Source organism: Zerene cesonia, chromosome 15 (assembly GCF_012273895.1).
Source record: "Zerene cesonia ecotype Mississippi chromosome 15, Zerene_cesonia_1.1, whole genome shotgun sequence".
Classification (NCBI taxonomy): Eukaryota; Metazoa; Arthropoda; class Insecta; order Lepidoptera; family Pieridae; genus Zerene; species Zerene cesonia.
Window position 1 is genome coordinate 4,352,792 of NC_052116.1, and position 18,696 is coordinate 4,371,487.

The following is an 18,696-nucleotide window of genomic DNA, read 5'->3' on the forward strand; positions in this document are numbered from 1 at the left end:
ACGGAGTATCAAACGGCTTATATAAAAAAATTCACCTATACTTTGAACCATTTCCTGATAAATTGTATTTATAATTCCAAAATAAGTCTATAAGGAAACTATGATCCCCAACCCCCAACATGCACCCTGGATTCGCCTTGTGACTGTAAGAAACCAACATTGGTATTCATAATTCCGAGTTTGGACAGGCTATGGAATGATTTTGACGAAGGGCGTCGGGAAATGGATCCGGGATTTAATCTATTGTCCGATGCGGCGAGGCGGCGTGGGGCGAGTTCCGCTCACGCCGCCTACAGGAGGGTAGAGCGGTGATCCTACTTTGCCGCTCTAATTATGAGCCTGGCCCGGCAACGTGCAGCCGCCGGGGGCGCGGACGTATTTTAACCAGCTCCCGTGGCCCTTCACTCAAGTGGCTTGACGGAACACAGTGGGGTTTTGGTCGGTAAGAATCCGACATAACCCACAGCTTCATCCCCGGGGGCCGTGGGTATCTATGCAAGATTTCCCCACTATAAAAAAAAAAGGCTATGGAATGATTTACCATCTGCAGTTATGCCTAACATTGACCTACACCTGTAACACCACCAGTGTTACTTGTGCTAATGGTCAGTGGTAACCACTTACATTTGGTGGAGGTTACTGTATGTAATAATTATATACTAACCTAATAATAATAACTACTCCAAAACATTTATATTTGTCACTTATTCTGAATACATGCATTTTAGAATAAATCACTAACAGAATAATAAACACAATTTTTACTTAGAAAATTTTGCTAAAAATAATTTGTTGAAAGCAAATAACATTTATTAAACAATAATTTGCTTTCAAAATGTGCTTAAAATTGTGATTTATTATGTATTTCTACTTATATTTCCCACAAAGTATGTATGCTAAATTCTTAATAGCATCTATATTATACATTTCACAAATAAGAGTTACAAATTATAAACAAAACATTTTCTTAAATATTTAATTTGATATTTATTTTATGCCTGTGCTGTGCATAATAAAAGGTTCTAGGTCTCCTGCAAAAATTACAATTCATTTACTAAGTGGATTAGTTGTTATTTTATACATCTTGTACTAATTCAAAAATCAATCATTTTGTTTTAAAGGGATAATTTGCACGTTTTTAGGATTATTTCACTTAAAAAGATGTTAAACATCAGCATCATTTTATATAGTTTAAAGTATAAAGCTATTATTATATTTATATAAAAGTAATCTATGTTATATTGTTTTGATGTATGATAACAAATTTAATTTCAAAAATTCCTTATTTACTATGAATTGGCCACTTGCTTAAGAGGACCCTCTAAATATTGTGCAATTGCTTTAATCTTTTCCCTTAAGATACCAAACCCAACAATCTCTTTAGAATATAAGCAAAGTAACAAATTAGCAACTTGTGTTACTGCAATTTTACCATTTTGACAATCCACTAATATTAAATCTAACTTTTCTTCTTTGAATACATTTCTTCCCTGTTTTTCATAAGCAGACCAAACATTACTCGCAATAGCAGCAGTGACTCTTGCATCTTTATCATTATAGCCAGAATAAGCTAAGAGTGCTCCTTGGTGAGTAAGAAGTCTGTAATTAAAATATTAAACTATGACTTCCTGTAATTGTTCTGTGAATATTATTGCTTAATTCAAGTTCAAGCTCTATATTACAATGTATTTTCGACACCTCCGGTGTTTGCCTGGCTCAGTACTTGAGTTAATGCTTTAGGTTTTAGCATGTTTTACACCCAATTGGATAAAAGTTCAACAGATATTCCTTTTCAAATGTTCTTGTTATATTTTGTTAATATTGTTTAGATGTCATAAATAAGAAACTGAAATATATGTGAATAAATAACTTATCACAATTAATAATAATGGGTAGGTAATTTTAAATATAAATTCTGTAAACCACACAATATTTTGACAACAAAATAAAATAACTCATGACAAATGACATTAACCAAAAGATAAGGAACTAGTTAGACATTTTTTTTATCTTCGTGGTAAGAAGATATGTCTATTTGCCAGTGACAAGTATATTAGGTAAACATAGACAAATATTAAATTACTAGGTATGTTCATGAGAAATTGCCACCCAAGAAAAGACTTGAATTTTTTAAATAAATAAAATAAATAAAAATCATTTATTGAACAAATTATAAATCACATAGAACATGAAACCCAGACTCCTAATATAGCTTTCGCTGTGTTTCAGGAGTCTGTGTCTTCCCGATACAGTACATAATAGTTCAATTTAGACACAATAAAATGTAATTGCAGCTACATACATATGACATTTAAAATTCTATAATTTAATATAAGTTTATAATGTTTAATAATTAACAATTTTAATAATTTACATTTTATCAATAAGTTATTTATATATTCATGAAATTAAACTACTTAAAATCCGAGTTTTGAAGTAGTGTAGATTGTATGTGTTGTGTAGTGTGTGTATGTGTGAATTATGTCCAAAGATTAAGAATTAGTTTTTTTTCCGTAAATAATAAGTATGTGTTTAATAATATAATATTAAATATATGATACCTAGCTGTTGCACTGATCTCTAAAGTGGAATGCGCGCCACGAAAGTAGCGTATGAACAAAATATTATAGGTCCACCATATCGTATAAAGAATTGATAATTTTAATATGCATTTATGATGAAATTAAAAAAAAACCTTTTTATTTCCTACTATGCGAGTTTAGGCTATAATCCACAATACTGCAAGTATAGCTTGGTAGATGTCACATATCATTTAACTTGTGATACCTTTGACATGCCGGATTCCACTCAATGCGTTCCTGCACCGTTTCGAGAAGAGGTAATTTAAAGAATGTGCGGATAAATAGAAAAACCAATTCATTCCTTGCACGCAAGTACTGTCTTGAACCCGTTCGTTTTAAGTCCGAGGTCCTAACATCTGAGCCACCGATACTCTCATGAGTACACAAAGAAGATAAATAAATTAATAAAAGCTAAAAATATATCATAACAAATTTGTTTTATTTAGTTTTATACTTATGATTAAAATAAAACAAAATGTATACAACAACATAATTAAATTTCAACTCATTTTTTTCTGTTTTATCAAATAATTTCTGAAGGCAATTTGTTTTTCCTTAAAAGATCTTTTTATTTTACCCTTCGCCTTGTGCTTAATCATTTGGTATGATTTAGTTTTCCTTTTTTCTCTATTTGTTTTAGAACAGTTAACATTTTTCCGTCTATCTTTAAAACCAAACTTTTCTCTTTCCTCACGCCCTTTAAGAACAGTTTCAAGCCTAGCATTTTTATCATGTTTTCTTTTTTTGTAAATATTTTCAATATCTGACAATTTCACCAGTTCTGAAGAATCTTCTTCTTCATCTACAACAACTTTTTTACGTTTTACACCAGATACATGTTTCTTTAATTGAGCTGCTTCTATTCTTTTAAAGTCTTCATCAGTAAAAATTTTACCCATTGCAACCTCACGGGCAGTTTTTATTTTCGCTTCAATTTCTTCTGGAGTCAACTTACGTTGTTTGGTTTTTACAATTTTTTTAGCAGCAACACTTTTGTCAAGATTTTGTTTTTCTTTATCTGCATTTGTTTCTTCATCTTCTTTTTCTTCTTCCTCATCTTCATTATCACTTATGTCACTTTCTTCACTATCAGTAGAAATGTGTATGTCTTCATCAGAAGAAGCAACATCCACCCATTCATCCTCAGAGTCTTCTATTTCATTCTTTGTCTTCTTACTAACCTTCTTTTTTTCTACAATTTCCTCACTCTCCAATAACACTTCCGAGCCGGGTACATAATCTTTGATGTCAATTTCTCCATATTTTTTAGTTTTTAATTCCAATGAAGCTTCAGAAGGTCTACCACGATCTTTCTTATGTAACATTTTAGGCATTGACTGCCTATATAGTTGAATGAGTGATCTGGCAGCCATCATGACAGATTTTTCTTTGTATGTCTTGTATTGCACAAAATCTTGTAGCAGATCTTCCGTTATTGCAAGAGGGCATCGTGTACAAATCTCTCTTACAGCATTTAATCCAACAGCCATAACATCAGTTGAATTTCTTTCAGTGATAAAGTTATTGGCTATCGCTTTTATAACTGGCTCAATAACTTCAGGTGGAACCAATTCATGAGCAGCTTGAGCTGCAAACTGAAGAATTCTTGTCACTTCCCTTTGATGGGGCATCAATAATCTTGCAATGAATGGATAGTAATTGAATAAAAACAAATTGTGCAAACCAATTAATCTTGAAATTACATCCAATGTCATAAGTTTCACTTCAAATCTTTCATTTGAAGATTCTACTTGTTTAAATAACTTTTCAGCAAACCCTTGTGCATTGTTAATAAGGTGAAGTGCAGAAAAATTGAATACTGGAGCTTTTTCCTTTCTCTTTTTTATTTTCTTTGCAATTTTTTTCACTTTATCTACCATTTTCTCTCTTTTCCTGGTTTTTTTATTAAACTTATTTGATATCATAGTATCTCTTGGGTCAACCTCATCTTCACTATCAGAATTGGGTTTTTCTTCTTCGTCTCGACTCAGAAAAAATTTGAGCGATGCTACCATTACTTTAGTAATTTTAGAAAAACAACCTATATCTGCTATGATGTTAACAGTCTTATTATCATTCCATATATTTTTATGATACAACTCAATCAAGATGTCTACAGCTAATTTTGCAGTCTTAACATTTGTATCACGCAACATAGTGAAAATGAAGTTCTGTAATGTTGAATTTAATTTCATATCCTTATGTTTCATATTTAAGTTTTTAATGTCAGTGATGATGTGTGTCTTCAGGTATTCTCTTAAATTTTTGTCCTGACATTTGATTAGAGAGAAGAAGAGCTCAAGTAAGTCAAATGAGCTTACAAAATTTTTATTTCTCAGCAAAATTAAACATTTACATAAGGCCATTCTCATATCATTGTGGAGAATTGTATTATGTGTTTTTAAAATATCGACTATTTTCTGCGGAAAAGTCTTCATATCATTTTGATAACATTGGGTAACCTGCGCCAAAAACATTGCTTGTTCATCCAACTTTTTGTTATACTGTGTTGGATTTAACTGAAATATTTCTAATGTTGTATCAAAGTGGGCCAGTTGCTGTCGAAATTCATCTTTATAAGAATCTGGGTCCCTCTTTACCAAATTTTGTAGTTGAGTTAAATTATTGGGCAATTGGTTATTATGTCGAACCATTTTTCTAAGGTCGATGCTACCGCTGATAGGCACAATATGAAATGTCGATTATATGAACGAATTAGTCATATAGTCATAACGAATTATGCGAACAATTTAACACCTTATATTCCGATTTTTACAAGCACATTTATGAACACATGTACATCAATACTCAATAGGCATTGACGTAAATTTTTAAGAAATTTCAAATTTCACAGATGCCAAACATTGAAAAATTGACATGTAAACTACAGATAAAACCAGAGCTGTATACATACACATAACACTTTGTTTTTTTATGAAATAAAATTTAGTTATATCTGAATATAGAGTAATATAATAACATTTTACAAAATATACAATAAAATTAAACGGTTCCATAAAGTGCAAAATATAGTCAAGGCGACCTCCGACTTCGACTTTTCAATGAAAATTAATGAATTAATATATGTATTTAGATGGGTCAATCTATGAAGAAAACAATTTTCAATATAGGTCTACAATTTGAAGAAAAATAGGGAAATATACGTCAATTTATTAAAATAAAGAACTTTCTTTGACCGTAAAGAAAATCTTTTTAAACATGTGTAAAAATGCATTGAATAGTCTAGTCCGTGATTAATAATTATAATAGCTAATTATAAATCAGAATTTAAGGATTTGGAGAGGTTGTTCGTTTGACCTTCAAGGGCAAATTAACTGTAACTTGTACACAACCTTTAAATTCAAGGGTAGCGTGCAGAAAATAAATTGAGTTTTCAATCTGCGCATGTGTAACATCTTAACTGCTCAAAACGGCGAAGGAAAACATCTTGAAGAAGCCGGTGTCTCCGAGAAGCATAAAACTTCGACATGTGACATCTGCGAACCCGCCTTGGCCAGCGTGGTGGATTATGGCCTAAACCCTCATAAGAGGCCTATGTCCCGGCAGTGGCAACATTTATGGGCTGATGATGATGACGTACTCTTTACAGAGAAAGCTTTAAGACATTTCTCTTGGAATCAAAATTCTTTTACAGACTTACGCTTTATGCATCTACGCCAGGTTATCATTTATGTTGATAAGAATTATAAATTTGTTTTCAATTTACGTGTACGACTCTGATACGATATCGTGCTAATTTTTCTGCCTATATAAAACTTATTTGTAGAATGTGTATTTTAATTTAATTCTTACATAATATGAAAGATATGCTTGCGTATATATAATATCAATAAAAAATGCCAAGATATCTTTAGTAACATATATAATTGTCAAAAAATGGTTTCCCATCGTTGCGGCATTAGAAAGCTCTATTTTATTAGCGCCGACCATTGATGATTTGAATAATTTGGGTTGTCATTGTAGTTTCTTTGTAATTAAATTACTTCAAATAATTTCCTCGACACTTTGATCTGGAGAGTCTGATCTCGAGTTCTCCTCCTGTGGTTGTATTTGAAAGGTTTTTAGCTGTTGTTCGAGTCCTACAATAAAAAAAAACAATAATAAAACCAATATATATATCATTCATAAATAGGAAATTAGGGATGTAAAATAAAACTACGTCACGTACTTTCAACTTCTGGGTGAGAAGGTGCATGCAAAAGTAACATTTTTAGTATTTTCTCTTGATTGATAAGTCCAGGTCTTCCACTGACAGCTCTTATTAATTGTTGACCACTTGTTACACCTAAGGGCATGAATTACCAAAATTGTCAATAATAATTAATAAATTATTATATTATAACTCAAACACACACACACTCACATACCCAAACCACTCTCTCTCAACTCTCACTCAACGCACATAATGATTTAAACAACTAAAAATACCTATACAATCTTTACTTATTAATTACATAATACATAAAACATTGACATACGAGTTCATATAATCTACCTTCAAAATAATATCAGATTAAGAGACAACAATGAAGAAACTCTGAATGTTTATTAACTATCAAAAAGGCAATAGACCGCGAGTCAGCTCCAAATACTGTATAGTGTATATCGCTTCATTTGGTAAGTAAATACGTCATCAGCACAGTGGTTGTTCCCATCTTTGGATAACCAGCTGACATGAAACCTTATAACCATTTGACTTTTTAATTTCTTCAACATAGTGGATTAACTATCACGAAATCCGTTGCTGGTGCAGGGACAATAATGTTTGAGATATCCCTATTAATTTCAAATTTAAAGAGATTATAATACTGTAATAAATAGGTCAGCCTTTAACATAATCATTAACTTACAACTTACCCTCATTAATGTCGCTACCTTGCAAGGTTTTTTTCACATCAATGAACCGCTTTACTAGTGCACTCTGTTCTTGTAAAGCTATCAGTTGAGCATCTATGAAATAAGTTTGAATTAATTTATTTATTTAGTTAGGAGACTTAAATAATATTTTTTTAAATAATATTATATTCTCACTCATTTCAGGATCCGTAGACTTCGCTATACATCGTGTTGCTTCTTTGAGGGCATCCAATCCTTTTTCAAAATTCTATAAGATAAAAACACATTTATTCCATAACAAAGTACATCATAACATCATGAACAAAAGGCATATAAAAATACATACCACTTCTATAAAACGTTTGGAATGCAGTGTTTTTTTTATATGTTTACCTTAAAACATACCTCATACTCATCGATTTCCATTTTGGCGCATTCCGCGTAAAATGAAGCGAGTTTGCCATACGCCTTCGCTTTAGTGTAGAAGTGTAGGATATGTCTAGTGAGATCTGGTCTAGTGCGCCACTGAGCCCTCCTTCGCAAGTAGTCAGCTGCCATTAGCTGTGCAGTTCTGTCGCGGCTGGCAGCGGCAAATGTTGCGATTCGTTCCGCATCCCCTGATCGAATCAACCAACGCATCGCGCCCGCCTGAAAACGAATTGAGCATTTTATCATATTATAAAGTATTTAATTTTATTAACAAAATTACTGTTTACCATATATTAGTCACAAATTTTTTTCATTCTGTCGAGTTCTAATACTGATAGATGACCCATATCGATGTCGGTAAAATTTTGCGGATCAAAAAGACAGATCGACAAACATGTTTAAAGAAATTAATTATCTTGATTCAATATGCACAATAGCATTAAATCGAAAATCATTGAACTAATTTTAAACACTCATTTGAATAACTATATTGTAACAATATGCTCAAAGACCAAATATCAATAATCCAAAAAAGTTAACCTTGTCACCTATATTAGCCAGCCGTTTGGCAGCTTGGTGGTAGAGACCCCTTGCGCCAAGAACGTCAGCTAAACGACGCAATAGAACATCACGACCAGTAGTACCCGCTGGGGCAGCGAGACGCTCACTTAGCTCTTCAGAGAGTGGTGCAGATGATTCCTCTACGATTTCTAACGCTTCCTCATACTGTAGCAAATTACATAAGAATTACACTCATATTCGATTTTCCATTAACACAATTTCCTCAATTTTTTTATGCGATAAGCGGGCAACTGAGCTGGTGGTTTGTCTGATGTAAAGCGATGACAACCGCCCATGTATACTCGTAGAAGTAGTGCCTTTTCGAATGCGCCAACCACTTTTAAGGGGTAAAAGGAATGGACGGGGTGAAGAAAAGGAAACGAGTCTCCAGCTCTTACACTCACCGTAGAAAACACAGTAGCATGCTACTATTTCACGCCGGTTTTCTGTGGAGGTGTGGTACTGCCCTGGCGCGAGCTGGCCCAATTCGTGCAAAAGCGTGCCAGACTCCCATATAAAAACTTAGAAATACTCTAAAAATAGTACTCAACTAATATTACTAGTTATCAGTGCCTTTATTCCTGGTTGGAAAATGAAAGCTTATTTAATGTATCAGCGTTTAAATGGATGCTAAAATAATTGATCTCACTTTTCCAGCAGTAGCTAGCAAAGCCGCTGCTTGTGGGTGGTGATCAGTTTTCTTAAGGTGAGTAGCGAGTGTACAAGCTAGTTCTGGGTCAACTTGATCTCCCAACGATTCCACGGCAGCAACAATCGCATTCGTGTCTCCGGAACTCATTGCTAATTTCAATGCCATGTGTGGTTTACCTTTAATAATAAATGTTGTATTAAATTTAATGTGCGAATGTTATAAAACATAAATGAAAAAAAAATCTAGAAACAAGTAATTTCTTACCGGATTTTTGATATAAAGCTATGGCTTGCTCAATTTGGCCTGCGTTCTCCAAAATTGAAGCTGCATAAAGAGCATGTTTTGGTGATGAGGATCCAGCTCTCCAAACCAAATTCCACGTACTTGTTTCGGCGGCAATTCTGATAGCTGATGCGATAGCACCACATTTTATGTACATCTATAAATCAAAATAACGGTCAATAAATACGTTTAACAAGTACATGGCATAAACAGCAATTACAACTTTATTTCTTTTATTTACCTTTACCACTTTTTCGGTTTCATTTGTATTTGCTTCCAGGTAGCGAGCCATTTGATATAGAGATGAAGAATTTTTCTGAGATAGTTTTTCAGCTTCTTCTAGTCTATCCATATGGCACAATAATCTTGTTTGTTCACCAAAATCGTTAGCTCGAGTGTATGCTTCCAAAGCCCCATCTAGATCACCTATACTTTCGAGATAGTGACCCCACCACGTTATCAAACCAGCATCCTTCGATGTTGAAACATACTGGGCCAACATGGGCGCCTGTCCTTGCGCTATAAGCATTCTGGGGACGTGAGGGACAAGAGTTCCTGCTTTTTCGAATAATTTAAGAGAGTCACTTGTATCTCCATTCATCCACATAATCTTTGCTAACCTATGCTGAGCACTTTTTACTAAAAGTATATTTTCACCTAAAGTATCGTCACTGATAATTTCATTTAATCCACCTTCCCGAGCAGATATGAGTCGTGTAACAAGGTCCAGTCTTTGACTCTCTCGGAAAAGTTTATGAGCCTCATCAATCATGCCCAAATTAACAGCAAGAACTCCAACTTTGGATGTGTCATCCATACTATCATCCTGCATGACTTTACGCATCATCATTGCTCCTTTAATATTCCCCATCTTACTCAGACAAACTGCGCCAACGTCAGCTCTTTTGCGAAGTACGCATTCTTTAGCCAAACTATCCCATACGACTGAGGTTTTAGATCCTACGATATTAGTCCCTATTATGACAGCCTTTTCTAAGAAACCTGTACACATATAAAACAGAAAATTCAAAACCTCCTTTATTTTGTTGCTATCATGATCTGACTGTTCCTCGAATTCGTTTAATAGAATCTTATGCATATTTTGATGAGATAAAATTGCAACATATGGTGAATGTATTGAGCACATGATAAAATCGGATATATAATTTTCTGAAGACGGGCACCAATTTTTATATTCATGAAGCACACCTTCATGACAGAAAAATAAATGAATTTGATCAAAGTCAACAGATCGCATATGAACTGCAACTAAACGAGAATCAAAATTGTCCCATAAAATCGTAATAGGCACACTTTGATATGGAGGTGTTCTGGAATCAGAGAGCAAAGTATTACTTATTTTATCGTTAGCAACATCCAACAGATATATTTTAGGATCTGGCGCTAAACCTGCATTGGCTATACTCAAACAAATGTAATTTCCATTTGAATTGACAGATGCTCTCATGATTTCTCCAAAGTCTTCAAATATTTGATAACAATTTTTGGGCGGGTAGGGCATTCTTAAACCCTTCTTCGTAATTTCGGCTAGCTTAAGTACACCATCAATGGTTGCAACTACAATAAATCTATTTGTACTAGTAACAGCAATTGGTTCTCCCTCTCCTTCAGAACATGGCAGAATTCCTAATTTATTTCCTAATATTGAATAACATTCTATGTGAGAATTTGCTATGCCAACCAATATTTCATTGTACATAAAAAGGGCACTTGTTTTCCATGCAAATGTTCTTATATGCGAAAATTTTATAACATCCTCTTTGTGGCACATCCATATCTGCAAATTAAGTATAACACTAAGGTTAATGCCAAAAATATAAAAAATTACACACAATAATAGCATATAATGTAAAAATTTTACAGAATAATGACACTTACTTGAATTTCATTCCCATCACTTAAAGCTACATACATGTCTCGATAAACAAACGATTTAATAGTTAGAGAAGAATTTATAGTAGAAGTTGCATTATCCTTGCCCATAATATTAATTTCACTAGCTGCTTTTTGAACCATAAACAATTTTGGAGAATATCCCCAACATACATGTTGCTCAGATAAAATATATGCATTTGTAATGCAGTTAACATGTAAAAGTGGATTCATTAAGCCCTCAGAACCCCAGCAAACTTGTTTTACTGTTCCTTTGACTGTAGTTCTGCTTAATAATTTCCAATTATTCTTATGATCACGCCTCCAAAGATATAGATTGCCTAAGGAAGATCCACAACATAGTGTATCACTTAAATTACAATAGCTAATGCTTGTAAATGTTTCTCCAGAGGCTATTTCTTCAGTCTCATTAGGTAAAACATCATTGTCACCATTTTCACTGTCCCATATTCTTATAACTTTATCACCGGTTATAACTGCAACTGAAAAGTTTCCAGCTAGAACTATACTTTGGCCATTCTTTGAAGACATTCTTACATGAGTGTCTGTAGTTAGGGATCCATCATCTGATATAAGAAATCTGGATAAACTGAGTGCTCCAGCAGATTCCCATGCTACAAGGAGATAATTGTGGTTAATTATATCCAGAAATACAATCACTCCTGGTGCATTCAGAACTTCTGAACAAGATCCAGCATGGTCAATGTACAAAATAACACCATTATCTTGAGCAGCAAAACATGCATGATTATCTGGCTGGTAACCTTCTCTCATTCTGGCAGTGGTACGAGGTCTCCACGCAGCCAAAACATCCAATGCATTTTCATCACCAGCTACTGCTGCTCGTGCTAGACCTCTAATAGAAGTTTCAGATGTCTGAAGTGGTGCACAAAATTTGACATGTGTAATGACATCTCCTAATTGATGGTGGAAAGCAGTCAATGGAGCACCTGAACTTGACTGCCAGCCAGATAATGAACCAGTGGCATCTGAAGCTAACAGTCGACCTCCACCAAAACTAAAGGTTACTGTAGTTAAAGCAGCATTGTGGGGTGCTTCTAAACGTGCCCAAGAATATTCCAACCAGATGTAAAGTTCTCCACCATCCCAGCCCACAACAAGAAGGCGTCTGGATGGATGCCAAGCTAAAGCAGTTACTTGATTTGCTGCAAGAACTGGCCAATCACATCCTTCTAGCAACTGACCCTAAATTAAAGAAAGTTATTAAATATTATTCAGTATTATAATATAACACATAAACACAATTTTTCTAATACAAGTTGTGCCATTGATTTTGTGCCTATAGATGTGCCCATGTCAAGCAAAATAGAGGTGGCACATATTGTAAACTGTTAAATCATCACACAGTACAGGGGAAGCCAGATATCAATGGGGCTGGAATACCATGGGTCTACAATAAAGACAAAAATATCTATTGAAATTATTATTGTTATAGATTACTTATACTGTTTAATAAAGACGGGGGGTCAAAGTTTTTCTTCTTCAAATACAGTTTAAGTAATAGTATGATTCAAAATTTAATTCTCTTTGTGGGGATGATATGTATACACTTTTACAAATCTCATACAATTGTGCAAATAACATCCATAAATCTAAATATTTGCTTTCATTTGATCTTCATTTCAATTCCAATTTAAAATGTTACAAGTACATAACACAAAATGTTACATTACTAACTTTTATTTAACATTTGTGATATAGATGTTATTTTTGAAAGCAAGACCCCAGAATCCGATAGTTTTATTGTTTACACTAATGAGATGAGGATGAAGTAGAAATTGGCAATGTACATCAAGTATTCTGTAATTTAGATGCTGCTTATTTATGGTTTAGAAGATAAAGAAAAATTTAATCATATACAGTAGTTACAACTGAAATTCATCAGGAACTTCCAACACTGAAAAGTTAAGCTAATAACTAAATGATAGTATATACTATTTGGTTCTTAAAGAATAATTGTTAAACCTAAAATCATTGAAGTTATGCAAAAAATATTATAGACCATCAAATCAGAGATATCATTAAAAATAATGATTAAATATATATGTTACATATAAATAAATCAGATAATATTATTATACTCACATTCTCTTGGAAGATAGTAACAAACCCTCCTTTTTCTTGATTGAATGAACCTACCGCTAACAATGGTAAAGAGCTGTGCCATGATCCGATAGTCGAAACGATATTATTATCTAAAAAGTTCAATTTTGTATCAATATACAATGTCATATTTTTGTTTATATCTTAGGATACAGGTACACATTGAAAAAAAACTGTTTTTTTTTTTTAATGTATGCTCATTATAGACATTTTTTGCTTTACAATTCATGTAGATAGTTCAAACACATAAACAGACATAAAAAATGTTTTGAAAGTTTAAATATGTTTGGTTTTTTTGACATATTTTGATTTTTGTTGCCATGGTAACCAAACCAAAAAAAGTACTGGTGATTGGTGATTGCAGTGTTGCCAATTTAGTCCTTTTTGGGCGGAATGAAGTAGTAGTAATTTTTTGCTTTTACACCATACCAAGGGAGAGTTGAGCGTGCTCTACTAATGAGCTGTAATTGAAGTTTTAGAAATTAAGTAAAAAAATCGGACTCGAAAATTTGTAAACAAGTATATTCATTCGTATGGGACTTTTTCTAATAATTTTCTCTTTCTTTCTTCTTCCTGTTAAATAATTTGAAGTCTTTAGAAATAATATAAAATTGATAAGATTAAAAATTATATACCTGCTTAAATCTTTTTTGATTGTATTTCCTATGTTTTTCTATTTGCCACTTAAAATTTGAAACCGACATATAGATCAGACTTATTACCACAAATAAAAAGAAAAACCTTCGCCCTACACTCCTTTTTTGCAAATACTCAAATAGTAATTAGTTCATAATCTGTGCTCAAATTAACGTTGTCCCTAGTTAGGAGATCTTAATCTGTGGCTTAGATTACAAAAGTCAAACAGCGTCAGGTTTGCGTAAATCAAGCGATTTTATGTAGAATTTTGGAAAACAACAATTGAATTTTCAAAATGTATAAAAGTACTCCCGATTCTTAATTATTGAAGTGTACCAGTTAATTGATTACTAATTATAAACTTCTTTCTTTATGCTTGATTAATTCCACATATTCAAACCTGATAAGTTCACCGCACAACAAAATGTGGTACTTAACTTCAGATCATGATAAAAGAGTTATTTATGTGCTTGAGGATAAGAAAATTATAATTGGCAGAAGTATTGATGCACAAAACTGCAATTTTGCAGTACCCGATGATCCCTCATTGAGTAGAAAACACGCAACGTTATCACTATCTGGATATGATCTTATTTTACAAGATTCGGGATCTAAATATGGAACATACTTAAATAACAGTTCTGAAAAGTTAAATGGTGATGTTATTCACAATCTAAATTCTGGTGATATTGTAAAATTTGGGAAAATGAATTGTGTATGGAAAGTTAATAAAATAAATTTTGTAACTTGTACTTCTACAATTAAAGGAGAAAATCTTCAAACATTGAAAATAAACTGGACTAAGCTGGGTGTAATTTTCAAAACTGAATGGGATGACTCATGTTCCCACCTAACAATGCCTGCTATAACATTAACTATTAAAGTAGTGCTTGCATTGGTTCAAGGATCATCAATTGTTACCCCAGAATATTGGACCAAATGTATTGAAGCTATTAACAACAACTCAATATTGCCAAGCCCAAATGATTTTGTTCCCCAAGTAGTAGAATCTACACTCAATAAGGAAGCTGTCTCATTTCTTCCTGATGAGAAAAGGAAATTATTATTTTATGGAAAAAAAATTATATTTTTTTCAAAAAGACAATTAGAAATGTATAAATTTGTTCTGAAGAAAAGCTCTGCTACTCCTTTATTATTAAGTGAAAGTAAAATGACCAAGTCTGCTCTTTGTGAGCAAAATGTAATTGTTATTCAGTATAATATGACAACCACTTCACAAGAGTCACAAGCACAGAAAGATCAGATCAATGAGATAGTAAATTACTTAAAATCAAAAAGAAAAAGAGTCATAGCTGATGCTGAAATTGGGTTAGCAGTACTTTATTGCTCCACTAATAAATATTGTAATCCTGATTTTAATTTTACTTCTGAAGTTATAAGACAAGTAGATCCTGCTATGAAAAGCAATAAAATATTAGCTCAAGAATCTCAAGAGCCAACACAAAATTTGCATGAGAAGGAGAATGTTGTAATCAATGAAAGTTTACACTCAAAAAATGAAACAAATCATGGAGCAGAAATTGATTGTGTTTTGAAAGGGAAACGAAAATTAGAGGATAATGAAGACAATCAAGGTAGTAAGAAAAAAGTCACTGATAATTTATTATGCACTAACAAAAAACGTGTTGCAGAAGAAGAATTAATTCATAATAGTAAAAAAATTGCACTAGACCACTCAGAAGATGAGGGTAATATGTTTAATTTTGTTTCAACAAAAACAAATGTAAGTGATAATTGCACTGACACAACAAAGAAGTTAAATTTATCGAAACCATCTAAAAGAAAATTGGTTACTGAAGATAATGACGAAGATGATTTATTTAATTTTGTTAATAGTAAAAAACCTTGTGCTGATAAGTCTGACTTTAGCACAACTTATGATGAATTACAAATTAAAAAAGATGATAGAAAAGAGAATAGTATTGACATGGAAAAGTTAAGAGGATCAAAGTTACAAGAATTAATGGCAACCAATAAAGTCATAACAAGAATTATAAAGAAAGAAGATATATCAGATCTAGATGAAAAATTCAGTAGCATTGATATAGGTTCTACAAAAATTGTTGTTAGAAATGATTTAATTGTTAAAAGAGAACCATTAGAAATTAAATCTGCTGATGGAACCATGAAAAATTTCAAAAAGTTTAAAAAAATATGGCCTGTTAAAATGCAGATCTCTATTATATCTTAATGTAAAGAAAAGTTATTTATTAAAAAATAAAAATTGTAAGTGTGAGCCTTTATTAATATACATGTTACAATAATTTTTATAATAGTTTTATTCATCATCATTTTCACTTAAGTCTTCTAATTTTTCATCCTCTTCATCATCTTCCATTTCTCTGTGAGTAAGAAAAAATTTATATTAATGACATAGATAGTATGTTATCTGAGAAAGGACATGAGATAGCTTTTCACCTAGAAATTTCACTAATGAAGCTGGGTAAAACCATAGGCATCATTCTCTTTTGATTATGTGGGTAAAGTCAAGGGTGTAATGGTAGTGTTAAATAAATACATACTCTGCACTGTCTTTCTCTTCTGCATCACCTTCCAGATTTTTTTTCAAATATACTGTGCCATCTGGTCCAACCTTCACTCTGCTTCCAGGTATAGTAGAAAGTTCATCTTCATAGAACTGATATTCTTTAGGTTGGCTTTTCTTTATCTTTGGAGCAGAAATCAAATTTGATGAACCTGAAATTTGAAAAAAATTTGTATCATGCTAAGTAATGGAGTTGAATGGTTTTAATTGTCATGATAAACATAAAAAAAAACCTTTATATGTTATATACAATATATCACATTTCACTTACGCAGCGTCATATACAGAGGTAGGGATAATGAAAGTGGTAACTTTATGCAAAGAGATCTTATATTTGCTTCTCCACCTGGATATTTTTCAGAAAATTGTTTAATTATAGCAAGCACATTTTCCCTGATTTGTTCAGCAGGCATAGCTGTATGTCCGACAACTATAGTAGAGATGGGTCCTTCACTCAGTCGCAACATGGCTGTGCGCAAGCCAATATCAATACTCTTTTTTATATCTTTATTTTCATTTAGTTTAACTGGTATTAACATGTTGTGTTTCTTGAAAAACATTGTTCCAAGTAGATGTGATACATGATTTAGGACTCTTGTGTCAACCATGATGTAGTCATGCTGTGTCATAAGTCTTCTACGTAACTCAAATTGATCATATTCAACTCTTAACTGCCTCATTGGTAATATAGTTTTTACCTAAAACAGTTAATAATAATAACAAAAACTTTAAATAATTTACTTTTTATCTCTAAGATGTGCGGGCACATAAACAATAGAAACTTATTGAGCAAATAACAATAAAAACTTACACTAGTTACTCCTGCTTTTCTTAATATTTCTTCCCAATGTTCAATTGTTGGTTCATGGTCAACTTTCTTGCCTTTTTTTAAATCAGGTGTTATTAAACACACTTCACCTGAAGAAGCAACTGTACTATATGGTAGAGTACTGAAATAATATTTAAAATTTATATTACAGAACACACAAATTTACAATTTTAAAATACTATTAGTGATACAAAAAACACACACAGAGAAATGCAATTGATGTATCACATATTAGGATATAAAGAGACTTCATATTTAAAAAAAAAATGTACACTAAGGTGGATAGTGCAATCATTACAAGTTTCCTGTCTAAAATTAAAGTTCACTTACAATTTAATGTTTCCTTTATCATTCTGAATTTTAATGCAACGAATTTGCAAAAATATTGGGCTTTCATCGCCAAAAATTACATTCTTCGTATTATGATGTTCTGTTAACTTTTGTAGGGCATTTAAACATGAATCCACAATAATTCCAGTGACAGCTTTTGAAGGATAAACATATTTGACTTTTTTCTTTTTCAGAACAGTTTTTTTGCTATTTATTTGCTGTTCCGATTTCTCTTGTGGAAGATTAATCACTGTCTTTGAAAGATTCTTGACTTTTTTTGGGGTGTCTTTTATTTTTTCTTTTTTAGGACTCTTACTTAAGTTTTTAATCGCTACCATTTTGTAATATTAAAATTGTTTTGTTATGAACACGTTAACAAATATATTATGTTACTTTTTCTAGGTTAGATTTCTTAGTATCACGCGAAAACCGTGTATGAACCGAATACCCAAACAATTCTTAAAGTTAAAACGTGCTTGTGACATAGACACTTGACAACGACAGCAAATTGACGGCAGAGTTTTTTCTGAACTTGTTAAGATGCGTTCAAAGGCTATATATTAGCTATTGCAATCAGCGCAACCATTCGCTTGTGCTCATTGCGTCAATATACGCGGCTTCGCGGCTTTGACGCAAATATACGTGGCATAAGTATCAGCTTCGTAAAAATGCAGGAGAACTTTGAATTTTTATAATAGTATGGAAATATTATGTATGCATATTTTTTTTTTATAGGTAGGTACTCATAATGTAGGTGTCAATACTCTAAACCTAAGTATTGAGTAATCTTTTTCAAGTAATCTTTTTTTCTTCCTTATGTATTTTTTTGAGTCGTTGATTTAATGAAATATCTTATTCAACGCTAATTTCAACCGAATCTCAGTTTCGATACCAAAAGACATATTTTCGTATTAAGGAACCAAAAATAATTACG

At 32.4% G+C, this 18,696-nt stretch overlaps 5 protein-coding genes across 5 annotated transcripts; 1 reads left to right on the plus strand and 4 right to left on the minus strand.

Annotated features, from left to right (window-relative positions):
• Nucleotides 1–962: 962 nt before the first annotated feature.
• LOC119832558 (ragulator complex protein LAMTOR2 homolog) lies at nucleotides 963–1,937 on the minus strand. The gene is made up of 2 exons (XM_038356222.1): nucleotides 1,683–1,937; nucleotides 963–1,599 (listed from the first exon to the last, which is right to left on the minus strand). Exons 1-2 carry the CDS (start codon nucleotides 1,748–1,750, stop codon nucleotides 1,290–1,292), a joined length of 378 nt encoding a protein of 125 aa, XP_038212150.1. The 5' UTR covers nucleotides 1,751–1,937; the 3' UTR covers nucleotides 963–1,289.
• A 1,104-nt stretch (nucleotides 1,938–3,041) lies between these two features.
• On the minus strand, nucleotides 3,042–5,413 carry LOC119832555 (protein SDA1 homolog). The gene has a single exon (XM_038356218.1). It carries the CDS (start codon nucleotides 5,234–5,236, stop codon nucleotides 3,083–3,085), a length of 2,154 nt encoding a protein of 717 aa, XP_038212146.1. The 5' UTR covers nucleotides 5,237–5,413; the 3' UTR covers nucleotides 3,042–3,082.
• A 1,135-nt stretch (nucleotides 5,414–6,548) lies between these two features.
• On the minus strand, nucleotides 6,549–13,744 carry LOC119832330 (intraflagellar transport protein 140 homolog). Its single transcript, XM_038355995.1, has 11 exons — nucleotides 13,384–13,744; nucleotides 11,263–12,483; nucleotides 9,605–11,161; nucleotides 9,346–9,520; nucleotides 9,079–9,257; nucleotides 8,409–8,594; nucleotides 7,845–8,087; nucleotides 7,635–7,707; nucleotides 7,461–7,553; nucleotides 6,772–6,888; nucleotides 6,549–6,682 (listed from the first exon to the last, which is right to left on the minus strand). Exons 1-11 carry the CDS (start codon nucleotides 13,528–13,530, stop codon nucleotides 6,588–6,590), a joined length of 4,086 nt encoding a protein of 1,361 aa, XP_038211923.1. The 5' UTR covers nucleotides 13,531–13,744; the 3' UTR covers nucleotides 6,549–6,587.
• Nucleotides 13,745–14,168: 424 nt separating this feature from the next.
• On the plus strand, nucleotides 14,169–16,288 carry LOC119832242 (nibrin). Its single transcript, XM_038355902.1, has one exon. The coding sequence runs from the start codon at nucleotides 14,462–14,464 to the stop codon at nucleotides 16,247–16,249; it is 1,788 nt and encodes a 595-aa protein (XP_038211830.1). The 5' UTR covers nucleotides 14,169–14,461; the 3' UTR covers nucleotides 16,250–16,288.
• On the minus strand, nucleotides 16,284–18,282 carry LOC119832243 (ribosomal L1 domain-containing protein CG13096-like). Its single transcript, XM_038355903.1, has 5 exons — nucleotides 17,763–18,282; nucleotides 17,415–17,553; nucleotides 16,875–17,301; nucleotides 16,581–16,755; nucleotides 16,284–16,400 (listed from the first exon to the last, which is right to left on the minus strand). The coding sequence occupies exons 1-5, from the start codon at nucleotides 18,098–18,100 to the stop codon at nucleotides 16,337–16,339; spliced, it is 1,143 nt and encodes a 380-aa protein (XP_038211831.1). The 5' UTR covers nucleotides 18,101–18,282; the 3' UTR covers nucleotides 16,284–16,336.
• Nucleotides 18,283–18,696: the final 414 nt, after the last annotated feature.